Genomic DNA, 16,895 nt, shown 5'->3' on the forward strand with positions numbered 1-16,895 from the left:
ACTTCACTGGTGTAACAACAGTCTATCTAATGAAAACTGGTGAATGCCCAGAACAGTTTTTGCTTTTCCAAGTCCGATTTGAATCCATGGAAGACAATCTTTGATCAAACCTCAATTTCGCATGGAGACAAAACCTCCGTTTTCGGGAGCGAATGTAATTCTCGGTATTTTAGGGTTTAGTCTTTTTTGGCGGCAAGCCGGCCATATTTGGTGTATGTGAATGCTTGGTGCCAGAATAATGACTGTCTTCCTCTCCAATACCAAAGAATGTTTGAGACTGAGTCACGACCACTAAATGTTGACATTGTCGCTTATGGAAAATTATTGAGACATGAGTTATCATATCAAGAATTTGAACGACCGACGGACAGACACACAGACAGACAGAGTTACTTGTAGAGCTTCTTGACGGAGTTAAGTTGTAAAAGTTAGGGATATTTTTGTGCTTGATTAAACAAGACCCTTCGACTCACGTTTATCAGATATCATGTTTTGACGCTGCGACGATGCTCTTAACCGGCTTCCGTACATACAGAATTACCAATCAGTGCTCACGATATATGACGGCAGGAGGCGGACCATGGTCTGTGGGCTAGAGGGGCTAGCCTTCCACTCGCTAAGGCACATGAAGTGCGGGTTCAATCCCAGCCTTGCACGTGCCCCCTCTCTCTGTATGGGGAACTTCAATGACAGTAGGTTCTTGACGTTTGCGCAGTCTAACGTTCGTTGATGCCCACTTGTTTCCTACCAATTTGGTGTTCAATTCTGTAGGTCACACATCTGGGAAAGTTCGTCAGTAACTTGCCTCAAAGCGGTGGTTTTATAACGGGCACCCCGCTTTCCTCCAACCATACAACTGATCGCCATGGCATGTCAAAAATTCTCGAGTATGACTTTAAGCAACAATGTACTAAATGAATAAATAAATATATGACGCCAAGTTTACCCTGTATATATGACGTCACGCACAGCTAGGTGTAAACTGATGAAACCATCATAATGTCATTAACGTATTTAATAAGGTATACTGCATAAGTACCAAAGAAAACAAAAGAAAAATCCAGTAATAACACGACAACCATCTCCTAAATGTGTATTTAAAATATGGAATATATATATATATACCAGATATAAAACGTTATACAATTTAACTTCCGGCAGATACCGGGCATGTGAGAAATAATGTGTTGATTTCTTCAATTATGTAAAAACCGGTACTTCGTACATTACATACTGTTACACAAGTACACATTATATACTGTTACACAAGAATCATACAGCATAATTTTAAATCAATTTTTTTCATTATCCATCACAGTTTTAAAGAAGATTATTGGCGTCTAACAGTTACTTTGTGCTTTCCTCTGGTTCGCTTTGAAGTGGATGGGAACATACAGAACAAGGTAGTTATGACTTATTGAAAACAAATAATGGTGGGGATCAGAGATTTACTATGGTTTACATCCTAATTACAAAGACATACAAATGTTCCAAAGGATTAAAACAAGATGTGGAGTCCTCCCTTAAATGCATACGATGATCTGAAAATTAGTTGGCTAAGTTCAAGACACTACGGAACCGCGGGAGACACTTCTTTTTTATTGACTATTGAACAAGACAATAAACTTTTTTGCTAACGCGAAGGGTGGGGGGGGGGGGGGGGGGTGGCGAAGGGGGAGATTATTCACTCCCGACTTAGGCAACCAATTAGAATGGTGATATCTGGACTAATGGATTTTCATTGGCTGCCCAGACCGGGAAACGTAATTTATAGTCATTATTCTCTGTTTTGTCTCCTGGAAAAAAGAGAATTTATTCATTTACAAAAATGTTCAGAGGAGGGAATTATTTTCACAGGTTAATTTAATTTCCCCCGACTTAGTAGTAAATGAGAAGTTAATATTTCAAGTATTGCCATTTGCTAATTCGGGGGAAAGTATTTTCACCTGTAAACAGTGTTTTGTACAAAAATTCTCATTTTTTTAAAACACAAAAAGAGAATAAAGAACATTCCGCATTCACGCGAGAAATTAATTTTCCCAGATTTATTAGGCAATGAGATACTTATTTCAGTTATCACCATTTTCACCGGTTGGCTAATTGGCAGGTAAATAGTTTTCCCTTCGTTAATAGAATACTTTTCTGCATTCTCTTTTTTCAATGACCAGTAGAAAATGTGTCATTTGCGCGACTCCGTACCAAGGTTAACTATCAATGTCTTCTGAACTTATGTATGTTCGCCTGTAGTTTTTCCTTTCACATTCAAAACCTGATTTCTTAAAACGGCGCAAGGCATAAACTTTGCCAAGGTCTCGATCACAGAGTGTAGTATGATTACGCCCTATTTAGCGCGTGGTACCAGGGAGACGCGGCGGTGTTACTATTTAATATGATCACGTGCTGGTTATTATGCTTTAAGAATTCTCACCCAGAATTCCACATCCGGTATAAGGCATCTCAGCAACTCAGGTCAAGTTTTCGTCTTGGCCCTCGGACCAATCCATATGGGTTGCCGACTTCCGTATGTTGTCACCACAAACTTTCGGAATATTGTGCGAAATTTGTTCACTGTCATGCCTATCAGTTGTATGACCAGCGAAAAGCTGTAGATGCCGCAAAGGACGAAGCCAAAGACGTGATTGTCCGGCGGTAACAGCATGTACATTACACTAAGAAACGCCAGCCAGAATAGATTGGCTAACATCATACAGGCTAAACTTCGGTTACGGACAATTTTCAGTTGCCTGCGCAGAGTGACGTCATCTGCTCCCAGGTTGACGTCACGGCCGAGAAGTTTCATGCGTAGGTCTTCCCAGAACTTGTGTTCCTGTTTCTGCTCTTCCGGTCCACAGTCCAAGCTGGGTATTTGCTCAGCAGACGGAATGAAAGACTTTCCACCAGCCTCGGGAATGCCTTTAAAATAGAAAATGAAAAGAGTATTACCCTTGGTCGCTTCACTTTTCTAAGAGCCATCAGGTGTAATTTTGATAGTGGTCAGTTTCACGATTGGAAATAACAAGCGTGCTGTGAGTACACCGCCGCTGCCTGCCCTCTGGTATTTGAAAATTCTCCTGACTGAAAACCGCAGCCAATCCAGCAAGAGCAGGGTTCGAGCCTTCGATGTTACTGCTCAGCGACTGAACAGCTGCGTGACGAACAACGCTTTTTGTGAATGATCCGGAATGAGCCGAGATGGGTACCGAAATAGTCATTGTCTAAAGTAATTCGAAGTCGAGGTGTGTAGACTCCGCATCATTCCTGCCCTTGTCAAGACGTTTTATGGTCAAACTTTTTAAGCAGTGCCCATGCTATTGTGAGACAACAATTGCGAATTCAAGTTGAACTAGAGTCACCGTTGTGCGATTGACAACAGGTTTTATTTATTTATTTGATAGGTGTTTTAGGCCGTAGTTAAAACTATTTCACCAAAACGATGGCCGCCAGCATTATGGCGGGAGGAAACAAGCAGAGCCCGGGGAAACATTTACAACAAGTCATGTAGCTGTTGTATGTGCGGTATTCAAATTGAGAATCTATTTATACTAGCATGCGCGAAACTCACCTCCTTCCTTACTTTCAGCTGTCTTCTCCACCGTCTGAAAGAAAAAGAAGTGTTGTCGCAGATGAATGCATGCTAGGCAAATTGTATCGGTGGTATAAGCATGGAAATGATTTAACCTGGATCTGCGGAGAAGCAAATCCATTGTTTCTCTAAAAAATGCTAACAAAAGTTTTAACCGCTCTTCTCACTAAAATTGATGACATAAATGTGAACTTCTTTTCTGTGGTGGGGCGTTTCGATGTCATTTTTTTTAGTATCTCACTGTTTTAAACTTTGTGGCATTTCTCAGCCTCAGTTACTCCTGGACAACTGTATAACACTGCGCGGTTGCGGCATGCGTACAGTAATACTACGTGGTTCACAACCACAAAGGCAGCCACAAAGTGCGGATATATCTCCGGCGACAGGTTCATTTCTATGGAGCCTTATTCTAAAAGTAAAACTCTTCCAAAATTGTGGTACTAAAATCTATGCGTCGAAACAGACATTCGCGTACCAGCCGACAACCAAAATGGACGTTCCGGGGAAATAACCGCAACGCCAATTCCCAAAACGACGTTTAACACAAACCACTGAAGAACTCTAAGAAAGTATATCAAGTGTAAAATCACGACAGAATCACGCAAAGAGAAGCCATCACAAGTTTTCAGTGATGTTAGAAAGACACAAGGAATGTTCTAGGTTAATGAGTGTAATCAGTATCAAAACCCAAAGAACAACGTACACTAGATAAAATTATTATTCCTTATATAATAAACTTGAACAAGGGAATTTGCAAACTGACCTGATCACGTGTTCCCCAGGACTGATCGACAATGTTCGCAACGGCATAGAAAGGCAGCAGTATGTACATGGCAGGGAAAGCAAGAAGGAAGACAACTCCGTACAGGATGTTCCAGGCATCTCCGATGTGAATGAAGGCTGCGTAAATCACCGCTAGGAGGAGCACAAAGATGAGGTAGTATTGCTTGAAACTGATGTAACCGTCCTTAAGATCTGCAAGTACACAAACATGTCCATGACCAGTGACGTATGAGCTACCTGTAACTTGTTTACGGATTTACATTTATATATTTATTGATTTGTTCTTATATTTTCTTATTTATTTGTTTATTTTTTTATTTAATTGTTCTTTAACGCCATATTTAATATGTTTACACATACACAACGACGGTCAGATTTACGGGTGGAGGAAACCGGAGTGTGCGGGGTAAACCCTCGATGTATTGAATAAGGCTTGAGCGGCAGTTGCTTTCTAACGATGACATTTTTTACACAAAGTTTCATTGCCCTTGAATATTGCATTCTCTCATTATGAAAATGTGCTATGTCTTTAGCACTTATGGGCTGTGTCATGTACTGCCTCGGGTGTTTCTGTGTCTTATACTCCGTGGCGGAAGACATTAATAATATATTCAACATTTTTACAAGGTGGGGTTATGATTCAAGGGAATGTTTGAAGACGAGAGATTCTATGGACAAAAACAAAACCCATTTGACATCGAAAAGTTTCTGATTCACACCAGGGATCCGTTTTTCAAATCTGTTTCAATGTTGTGTCATTCGCATTTACAATGGTGACGCATGTCTTCTGCATGTATGATCATGAAAGGTTAACACTACTTTCATTTACTTATTTATTTGATACGCCGTACTCAAGAATATTTCACTTTACAGAGCATTATGGTGGGAAGAAACCCTGGCTATATTGCTGAGCGACCTTCCTATGCACTTATGACCGGAGAAAAGCCAGCATGAGCTAGGCTTGAACTCACAGCGACCACAATGGTGAGGGTCTCTTGGGTCATTACGCTGCACTAGCGCACTAACCACAAAGCCACGATGGTCTACGAGAAAACAAAGACGGCCGTAAGCGGTTTTTAGTTTCACCAGCCTCACCTTCCTGTGTGTCGGTGATCATATACCACATAAAACCTGCACTGATGGTCAGCATGACGAGGCCCAGGAATACGGTAGCCACCAGGGTCACCTTGGCCTGGAACTCGATGGGTTTGGTGGAACAGATCACCATGTAGATGACGAGGAGGATGAAGGCAATGGGCGTGGTAATCTCAAACGTCACGCCGAAGATGATGTCAAGTGCTGCAGTCATCATCATTATGGAGAAGGAAGGGGAGAGAACTACCAACATGAACATCTGCAGGATGTAGGCCATGTAGACGATGGAAAAGCTGGCGTTCTTCTGCGCCATCAGGCGAAGGTTCTTGAACACCAGGAGAAGGTTGGACATCTCGGAGAGCACCCAGCGGCGCCGCTGTTTGAGGAATTCCAGGAAAGTGTCTGGGCAGTACGTGGAGTTGTCCGAGTAGGAGGTGTACTCCAGCTTCCAGCCGCTCAGCATCATCAGTGTACACATCCAACGATCTTCTCCTGCATACATTTACACATGCGCATGCGCAACATTAGTAATAGTTTACTAGATCCAATCATGTTAAACATTTTTTTATAACCTGAATGATGTTTTAAAGAGGCTAGGCCTGAGATTTTTGGCAAAAAATCGATCAGGGCAAATCAAATTGAATTTGTTGCTATTAATTTAGGATAGCCCAAATAATTATATCATTACACAACACGGTTTCTCCCAGTATAATGGAGGAACCCGTCCTATAAAGGAAATATTCGAAAGTACAGCGTAAAGCTCAGACGAAATAAATAAATAAATAAATAAATTTCAGAAGACTCCAGCCTCTTCTGATCAAGTGATTTCGTGGCAGAATCGGTAACAGAGTTCCAAAAAGTTATTTAAGATACTGTAAGCTCTTTTAACACTATTTGTACTATAGATACAAGTCTGATATTTACTAAAAAGCAATTATGTGAGCTATTCTCGGAAAATACAGGAAACTTGATTTGATTATGGAATATAAATTTCTTTTTCATCGAATATCTCCGGCATATCCTCTTTAAGGCTGCCTCCAGGAATGATCCACTTACACAACGACGGTCAGGGGTCGATAGCACAAGGCAAATTTTAACCAATGTCAAAGGTCAAAATTGAAGGGGGCCTCCGTGGCTCAGTCGGTCAGCGCGCTAGCGCAGCGTAATGACCCAGAAGCCTCTCACCAATGCGGTCGCTGTGAGTTCGAGACCAGCCCATGCTGCCTTCCTCTCCGACCGTACGTGGGAAGGTTTGCCAGCAACCTGCGGATGGTTGTGGGTTTCCCCCGGGCTGTGCCCGGTTTCCACCCACCATAATGCTGGCCGCCGTCGTATAAGTGAAATATTCTTGAATACGGCATAAAACACCAATCAAAAAAAAAAAAAAAATCAAAATTGAAGCCTCAGATGGCTACTTCAATTCCTCTCTTTATATTTGGCTAGTGGAGTCTCGTAGCCACAGGGGGAACTAATGGTAAACCATTCACGCTAAACCATTATGTCCGATAAATCCTTTCTAAACAATGGCTGCCTTCCAAAAGTGGTATAAACTTTAGGCTCTTAGCTCAGCTCGCCCGCACACGCTACATCCCAGGTATATTCCATTCGGTAATGGCACACTAGCCCCATATTCACAACACGGCGGACCATTCATTTACATTTCTAATGGCGGACATTAGACTCGTCTTTTCAGGTTTAACGGGCATGCGCCATCTAGGAGCGATAACTTTTTCAAGACCCATAACTGTGGCAAAGGCAAAATGCCTGCTGCTTTAGTGATGACTGCGAGATGAGTTTGGGTTTCGTGTGTGGAATATATGTGAGATGTTACGTGTGCGGGCGAGCTGAGAAGTAAGAGCTAAAGATGCCACCACTTTTGGATTGCAGCCATCGTTTAGAAAGGACATATCAGACTTGCCGTGAATCGGTGTATGGTTTGCCATGGGTTCCCATTGTGGTTACGAGCTGGACTAGCCACCTTAATGCTAATGTCGCCATAATGCAGTCTTCGGTACCAGGAGTTGACCATTGTGAACCCTTTCGTAAGGATGTATTGATAATTTCTGTGGTCTTCCCTGAAGTATTATACTTGCCGTTATCTTTGATGAAGACGTCAAACGGCGAGTTGGTGGGTTGACTGTAGGAATGCATGACGTCGCGAACTGCGGCCGCGCGGTAGAGACTGAAACATCCGGGGCAACACATTACACAGCCTATGACGTTTTGCGCAGTCTTGATCATCCAGAAATCTGAAACGAAAAGCAAGCAAGTTAGACCTCCTCCCGATCATATCAACTGACCACAACCAGCTTTCTAATGAATGAATCTTTGGTAGACACTCATATACCACCGGTCAATCAAAATGGACGCCATGTCAATTTTAACAACGTATAACACAAACCAACGAAGAGCTATGACAGCATACAAAGAACGGTATTAAAACGGAATCGTCCAAAGTGAAGCAGTCAAAACTTTTCGATTATGTATCACATCGGTATACATAACAATTACGGTGCTAGTATATAAGTTGCCGACAATCAAAATATGTATTTCAGAAAGTTAAAAGAGCGCGGAAAAGGATCACCACACCTCACCAGATATCTGACAAACCCACTGGCATATAGCTACAACCGATCAAGCCGAAACTGGATTGAAACACATATCACCATTATCAGTGGCTATGCTTTAGTGTTTCTCCCCATTATCATTTTTTCACTTTTTTAGAGTTAATGTGATGTCTTACCATCCACAACGGTGTTTCCTTTGTGTGGCGTAGGATATACATATACTGTACATTAGAGAGCAAACTCGTAGTTTTCCGGAGAGTTTTAACCAGACAGAACATAAAGTAAAAGTAATACATTTTGTTTATTGGATTTTGAATGCCCGTTACAATCTGGTAATGATTGAAAGGATATTAAGCCGCGTTCACACAATGCGATTTGTCAAACCGACTCGTCAGATACGACATTAGGAATGAAAGTCGCGTTCACATGGAATAGCGTCATATTTTAACAGTGTACGGTTTTAACAAAAAGCTACCCCAGTCGCACACAGGATCTGTGCATATATGTGAGCACAAATCAGTCATCATCTTTTTGCTGACCCTGACTTACTAAACCTCATTCAAAATCAGACGGAAGTTTGCAATACCTCGCACCAATATCCTGCAAATCAAGCAGAAGTTTGCAATACTTCATACTAATATCCCGCAAATCAAGCAGAATTTTGCTATACCTCGCACCAATATCTCGCAAATCAAGCAGAAATTTGAAATACCTCGCGCCAATATCCCGCAAATCAAGCAGATGTTTGCAATCCCTCTTGCCAATATCCCGCAAATCAAGCAGAAGTTTGAAATACCTCGAGCCAATATCCCGCAGAAAGTAAATGTGAACTAGCCCTTTGTTAGGTGAATAAAAAAAAAACAGGTTCAAAGGTAGCATGTAAAAATGTAACCGGCACATAGAAAGATTTACAGTTGCAGTTTACCGTTTACAGTTACAGGTGAGTTTGACCAGATGGCATTGAGTTTGACCAGATGGAGGTGAGTTGAACACACAGCGAAAAGTTTGACGAGACAACGGTGAGTTTGACCACAGAATGGTGAGTCCGATCAGAGAGTGGTGAGATTGATCAGACAACGGTGAATTAGACCAGACAACGGTGTTTTACCAGAAAACAGTGAGTTTGACTAGACAACGGTGAGTTTTACCAGGTAATCGTGAGTTTTGACTAGGCAACGGTGAGTTTAACCCAACAACGGTGAGTTTGATCAGATAACGGTGAGTTTTACAAGACAAAGCCTTCAGTGTACCGATTCCCACAAAACGTAAACGAAGATCGATGCCTCGCGATCAAATTTATATATCTTCTAAATGACTAAGATGCTCTATACGTTGGCAGTTCTGTCCGCCGGTCGGATTATTGGTCATTTTTTTTCTTGTCCTTTAATACGGGCCTCGTATATATAATATTGGTCATTCACTTAACAACTATGGGTCTGAGTTCAAGACGATACGAAAAATACTATAATGAGGATATCGCGGCTGTGCGGTTGCCGCGAGTTGAAGTGCAACTCATGCTGGGAATGTCTGGCAGCAACCTGCGGAACTCGTGGATTTCCCACGAGTTCTGTCTGGTTTCCTCCCGTCGTATTGCTGGCCGTCATCATATTAATGAAATATTTTTGAATACGGCGCAAACACCAATCAGATAAATAAATAAAGATGTGCATGGAGACCTAGTTTACATGGTAGTGGCTGGCTGTACTCTGTACACGATATGGTTATCGTTGTTGGCGAACTTACCTTTGGCGTACTCGAATTTCTGGTACCATACGATTGGTCGGGTCGTCTGTCCAATAGGATGTGTACGGCCACAGGCACCTCCGACGATTTTATTTTGGTTGCAGATATTCAAAACATGGCGTACACTGGATTCATCAAATTCCATGTCGGCGTCCGTGGCCAGAATAAACGTGTGGTCATCGTAGTACTGTTGCTGTGGCGAACGTTGGGGTAGGTCTGGTAGTGTGGCGTAGTCGTTGTGTTCTCCTATGGTGTAGAGCCCTATACCTGACAAGTCCTCGCTAGGCGATCTAAAGGAATCGTTTTCTTCTCCCCAGTCTTCCAGTAGATTTGCCCTCGATACTGAAGCCCTGGCTTTTGCTGGCAAATGCATCGGTGGAAGCACGATTGGCTTTATCTTTCTCTGAACCGGTTTCAAGTTGTAGCTAGTGGTGTTTCCGATGAATCCTAAATTATTAATTCCAACTTTCCCATGAAAGTGGTCGCCATCTTGCCTATTTCTGTAAGCCAGGCGAGATAGAGGGGTTCGGGTGTATTTTTCACATTCCCCGTTAAAACTGACAAATGCGGAAGAGCCCGCGGAAAGGTCAGTGTCAGAATCAAAGATGTCGTCTGCCTCTTCCGAACTTTCACGTGACACCGTGTACGCGTCAGAATTTTCCGTGACGTCGTCGGTAGTTGAGTCTTCGCTCAAGGATTCCATGTCGACCGGGTAGGCATTGCTGAACTTTTGGAGCGTTGTCCGAATGTCGTCGGAGCGCAGGACACGAATCAGTTTCGATACGGATAACGAAATTGCGTGCGTATTCCAGTCTTTCGTGTTAGACTTGTCCCGATCTTTTAACAGTCTCGCAAGTTGAATTAGTTCTTTCTCCACATCCTTATGCGCGCCTAATCCCGACGTCCGCCCAGGAGAATCAGGTGTCCTTAAACCATTGGCGTGTTTAAAATGTGATGATACACTGTCAGCAAACTGCTCTCTATATTCGGGTGACGACTTGGACAACATTTCCAACTCGTGTACAATCTTGCATCGGTAATCTAGAATGTAGTTCATATACATCACTTGCGACCAACGCTTTTTCGGTTTGAACTTGTTGGAGTCTTTTAAATGCATGAACAAAGGAACACCGCCTGGAAGCATCCACCGTATCTGCAGGCCGTACGGTGTCTTGTATCCTGCACCGTGGTTCGGGTCCACACCAACAGTCTCCAGCAGCAGCCTGTTCAAACGCTGAGCGGAAGCCGTCATGGTCGTACCCTCGGAGCCATTGTCCAGGAATATGTGCGCTTCGATGTAGATATTTTGCAGCTTTTGTGAGCAGGAAACCCTACATAAGCTGAGCAAATATCGCCTCATTTCGAAATCCGCCTCTCGATACATCGTGGTGCATACGAAGATTTTGTTCTTGGAGAAACTAGACTCCTTGGCGTATGTGTTCCCGTTTGACGTAAATCCTTGCGGTGAATAGTTCAACAGAACGTGCTGCTCAAGATAAATGTTACTCCAGTATAACTGGATGAACATTTGATGGAAAGGTTTCAGCAGCACTGCGCACGGCTTAGATAAACTGGCTCCGCAGCAAATGAACGGGAAAATCCAGATGACTACAGACATTGCCAAGAAGCACCAAGCTGGTGCGCCGTCACCTAAAACGCACACAGCTGCGGGTACGCCATATCCAAAGTAACAGACAAGCGTTAAGGCGCCAATAGAGAGAGGTGTCGACACCAAGGCCGGCAGGAATAATCCGCTGGTTGACAGCCCCAAAGTCGAGGCTATGAAAGCCATGAGCATGGTCAACAGACCAGCGACGATGTTGCCCATCAACGGCAACAAGACATCCAAACGTCCCAGTTCAAGGAAACCCCTGTACAAAAAGTCATTGAGGTACGGTCCACGCAAGTCATGGAAGCGATAAATTAAAATCAAGTACACAATCACGGGCGAGATCACCAGTTTCATAGCTGAGTACAGTCCCGTGGATTTCCATCGGCCCTCGAAAGTCCCATTGGAAGACCTAATGGCGTCGGTTTGAATCTGAGGCATCCAGATGAGGGACAGAAAAAATAGCATCAGTGGTAGGAGTATAGCCTGTGCAAGCTGGAGATGCTGGGGCACGAACCAGTACAAAACGTAGGAGCCGATAGACGCTAATACCAACATGCTAGAACCCACGATGAACTTTAATATTACTCGGGATTTCCTTTCCTTCAGTTTCAACTTTTCCAGACCGTCCCCATTGCTTGATTGCCAATAAACGTTACACGATTGATTCTGATAAAATGAAAAAGAGGACATGATACATACAATTTGATAAATTGCGATAATTTCCAATCGATTTTTTTTTTGGCTGGTGTGAGGCAGACTTCTAATATTTCACATTTAACTGCTGTTAACACTAATAAAGCTTCCAGTTCTGTATTACGACCCCCCCCCCCCCCAACACCACCAAAAACAGCCTTATTGGACGGCAGCAAGCATAGCCCGGGCAGAACCCACGACCACCCATAGATTGTTGTCAGGCCGTCTAGGTACGGCTGGAGAGTAAGCCAGCATGGGCTGGACTTGAACTCAGAGCCACCTCATTGGTGGGAGGCTCCTGGGTCATTGCGCCGAGCTAACGTGCTCATCCCCTCGGCCACAGAGGAACCCCTTTACAATCATATGTCTATACTGTAGTCATATTTTCATCAAACAGAATGGAGGCCTAGTGGATGATGTTCTTTACGTATTAGCGTAACATGCCATTCCAATGACGTAATTTGCAAATGTGATCGGTCGCAAGACTTGAATTTGGCCATACATGTCGTAGTTTACGGATGTGGTCACAGCGTCCAGTGGAACTTTGGAGTTCTTTGGAGTCCGTGCCACGCACGTAGACCAGTTTAAATCTAGCCTCATCACTGCGCGTAACTATTTATTCAGCATTCAACTATAAAATTGTTTCAAGCGTTGTTTAGGATCATGCTGTACATACAACAGAGTACCTGTGTATAAAGTATTATTAGAAACAAGGTTGAGACAGCGCTTTTGTGATTTCTGATATCACTTCCTGCCTCATCACCATGATCCTAGTGACAAGATTTCTGTACATCATTTGCTTAGGGGTCAGTGGGGGTAAATCGAACGTATAATGCGGCGCATGCGCTGTAAGGATTACAACGCTTTGATTTCATTGAGCCCACACAAGCCTGTCTACTCAGTACAGTCGACGTCGGGCTTGACAGTCTGAATTGATTGTGGAGGGAAAAGACGCTTAAGTCAATTTGAATGAGGGTTTGCACTTACGTGGTATTTCTTGAAGACGTGGTACAAAATTGGGACAACATAAATGGTGTTCATAACCGGAAGTACGCTGTTAGGCGGTAGTCCTGGTGCCACCTCGAATATGAACAAAGCCGTCGCTCCCATTTCCAAGACGCTGGAGAGTAGACCCTGTGGGTGGCAATAGTTAGAAATTCCTCAGTATGGTCCGAATGTTTATGGCGTCAAAAGCCAAGGTCAGATCTTATAGCAACAGGTTAATACCTGTTATCGTTCTGGCCCTAAGCTGTAAGTTTCCAAGTCATAATATAAATGGTAATATTCATCCGGCATAAGTATGTGTGTCCTTGCATTTATAGGGATACTAGATGACCGCTAGAGATGATATGTTGTTAGAACGTCTAGGTAGTTCTATAATGTCTGTCATCGACAGTCATAAAACAACGTTTAAATCTTCCGTCTCTATCAATAATGTACACGTAAGCACGTCGTCTTTAAGAGACACCCATGCTTTTGTTTTTCTCAAACGCCCAAAAAACTTTGCCCATCTCAGCTGAATATTAGTAAGGCGATCTTACGGGAAATGGTGTATGTTTTTGTTTTGGAATTATCAGGGGGTTTCAGAGAAGACAGTATTTCCGAACAATTGGAAGGCTTTATGTAGGAAAACTACTCTCAGTATCACAAAATAGTGTTATATCATCTAGTAACAGCCCGTAACTTACAGCTGATAGGGCTGCATTATGCTGAAATCTCTTTCAGTTTAGACTTCCGATTTTCAATAATGTATACTTACCAATAGCATGTTAGGAGCTTTCGGCCATTTCGTCCAATGGGTAACGGCTATGAAAGAGGTTGTCCAGAATATGTGGAGTAATGTGAAGACGGTTGGTGCCATCATTAGAATGGTGATGGAAATGTACCTGGTGGGAGAAAAATTGGCGTTACTCCAAAAACGCTAAGGGGAGTCACTCTGTTAGGACGCAAATATTCGAATGTCAAGAACACTCTAAATGTTGAAATTTTACAACGTGCTAAATGGTTTAAAATATGATTGCCATTACCTCGAAATGTTACGGCGCGTAATGATTGTTTGGAATTTGTAACGAGCTGTTACCATATAGAATTACTTATAACATTTATAATGCAAAAAATAAAATAAAATAAAATCAAAAGGTGTTAATTATAGATAACGTTAAGTTATATCCATGATGAATTTCTCACACTTCCTTAACACAAATTCGTAACCTAATATTATAAATTCTACCACTGCCAAACAGTTGGATTTAACACTATTATGGTCATAAATAATATACTAAAACGTGTAAACAATTTCAAATAAGGCAGTGTCAGAAACAGGGTTTACACTAAACACGATAGCTGTTTAGGCAATTGGCGTCGCCCACCGTCAAAACATGTTCAATTCTGCCCCGTGTCCAGCAAGCCACTGGTTTTTGAACAGTTTTGACGTCACTCGAGGCAATGGGTTCCTGCCGTCGAAACCGAGCTTATGGACTTATGGATGCATGATACTATGTTAAATATATGACACAGTATTGTGTTATTGTGTTCTTACTGGTACACATCCATCAGACAGAACACCGGAGTGTTGACGGATACTCACCATGTTGCAGAGCTGATCTGTTCTGTGGTGTGAAGCCACATGAGCCAGGCTAGGGAGATCTTACTGGTGCACAAAGCGACAAGCGTGAGGCAAAACACCGGTGTGTTGACGGATACTCACCATGTTGCAGAGCTGATCTGTTCTGTAGTGTGAAGCCACATGGGTCAGACTGGGGAGATCTTACTGGTGCACAAAGCGACAGGCGTGAGGCAGAACACCGGAGTTGACGGATACTCACCATGTTGCAGAGCTGATCTGTTCTGTAGTGTGAAGCCACATGAGTCAGACTGGGGAGATCTTACTGGTGCACAAAGCGACAGGCGTGAGGCAGAACACCGGTGTGTTGACGGATACTCACCATGTTGCAGAGCTGATCTGTTCTGTAGTGTGAAGCCACATGAGTCAGATAAGGGAGATCTTACTGGTGCACAAATCGACAAGCGTGAGGCAGAACACCGGAGTTGACGGATACTCACCATGTTGCAGAGGTGATCTGTTCTGTAGTGTGAAGCCACATGAGTCAGACAAGGGAGATCTTACTGGTGCACAAAGCGACAAGCGTGAGGCAAAACACCGGTGTGTTGACGGATACTCACCATGTTGCAGAGCTGATCTGTTCTGTAGTGTGAAGCCACATGGGTCAGACTGGGGAGATCTTACTGGTGCACAAAGCGACAGGCGTGAGGCAGAACACCGGTGTGTTGACGGATACTCACCATGTTGCAGGGCTGATCTGTTCTGTAGTGTGAAGCCACATGAGTCAGACAAGGGGGATCTTACTGGTGCACAAAGCGACAGGCGTGAGGCAGAACACCGGTGTGTTGACGGATACTCACCATGTTGCAGAGCTGATCTGTTCTGTAGTGTGAAGCCACATGAGCCAGACAAGGGAGATCTTACTGGTGCACAAGCGACAAGCATGAGACAGAACACCGGTGTGTTGACGGATACTCACCATGTTGCAGAGCTGATCTGTTCTGTAGTGTGAAGCCACATGAGCCAGACAAGGGAGATCTTACTGGTGCACAAAGCGACAAGCATGAGACAGAACACCAAAAAGGCTATCACCGACTGGAAGAGACGAAATGAATGGAAAATGCACCATTAAAACCGTATATACGTATGTTCAAATAAAGTTGAAAGGTTATATCATATAACTTGTGTTGAACAGGTGTAAATTATTTCTCCATTTTTATGTTTTAAAAGCAAAAGGCATTTCATAGCATTTCTGAGGTATTGGCTACTGCCAGTGGTCAGTCGGCTGATTCGTCATGTCAGAGAATAAATATTTGTTGTAAAAGCCTCCATTATGAAACTTCTAAACAGTTATACTTTAAAGATTCTTGATAGCGTGATTCGACATTTCCACCTTGCTAAAACCGAAACATTTCTGTATTTATTTTGGTGTTAAAAATGTACTTTCAGGCAAGGTCTCCAATGATATACCACTTTTTTATTTGACTGTACCAAGTGATGATATCGGCAATACTTACCCGGTACCGTTTCTTTCGGATGTGCTTGTCCGCCATTGTGCAAAATATGTATAAGAACACTGATTAGACCGTCTCAATTGCCATGGCGATGAGAGCTACCTGGAAAACAAAGGACTTTTGATGAACAAGTGGAACATACGAGAGATGAAAAAAGAAAATAAATATAGACAGGGAAAACAGGAGAAAAAGTGCAGGAAAGCACGCAAACAAAAGGAATACTACAGTTCCTGGACTGGAACTGTGTAATTTATTAACACGTGGCAGGTATGCGGAGTCACATTTGTTGATGGTTAAGGTTTGTTCATGTATTTGATAAAATTAAGAAATAATGTTAGAGCTACGAATCTCTAGTGACAGTTTTGTAGTCAATAAAGTGGACGAGGTTATTTGTTTTTAGGTCGAAAGTAACAACAATATACCGTATTATAAATAGACTAGTCCGTCCCATGTACGTCATCCAGCGAGCCCTTTACACGGGCAAAACGGAGTTTAACATAAGATTTATCGTCTTTGATCGCCTTCTTTTTATGTAATACCAAAACTATCGGAGGGTATAGAATAAAGGATGTGCCTCCTACTCAGGAACATGTTACGATTAGAGTGATTCATGGATTTAGTGTCTTCTTTTACAGCTTGGTTGATGAAGAAGCCACCCCCCTTCCAAGCTTAAGACAAACTAATTGGGGATGGGAAGAGAGAATCGTCGGACTACGTTATCAGTATCTCAATGGGCATCTAT

At 42.9% G+C, this 16,895-nt stretch overlaps 1 protein-coding gene across 1 annotated transcript; it reads right to left on the reverse strand.

Moving 5' to 3' along the window:
• Positions 1–1,169: 1,169 nt before the first annotated feature.
• LOC135477767 (uncharacterized) lies at positions 1,170–16,192 on the reverse strand. Its single transcript, XM_064757970.1, has 10 exons — positions 16,157–16,192; positions 15,619–15,734; positions 13,836–13,962; positions 13,064–13,210; positions 9,772–12,049; positions 7,555–7,710; positions 5,462–5,953; positions 4,347–4,558; positions 3,563–3,596; positions 1,170–2,913 (listed from the first exon to the last, which is right to left on the reverse strand). Exons 1-10 carry the CDS (start codon positions 16,190–16,192, stop codon positions 2,471–2,473), a joined length of 4,041 nt encoding a protein of 1,346 aa, XP_064614040.1. The 3' UTR covers positions 1,170–2,470.
• Positions 16,193–16,895: the final 703 nt, after the last annotated feature.

The sequence above is a fragment of the Liolophura sinensis genome, chromosome 11 (genome assembly GCF_032854445.1).
Source record: "Liolophura sinensis isolate JHLJ2023 chromosome 11, CUHK_Ljap_v2, whole genome shotgun sequence".
In the NCBI taxonomy this organism is placed as follows: Eukaryota; Metazoa; Mollusca; class Polyplacophora; order Chitonida; family Chitonidae; genus Liolophura; species Liolophura sinensis.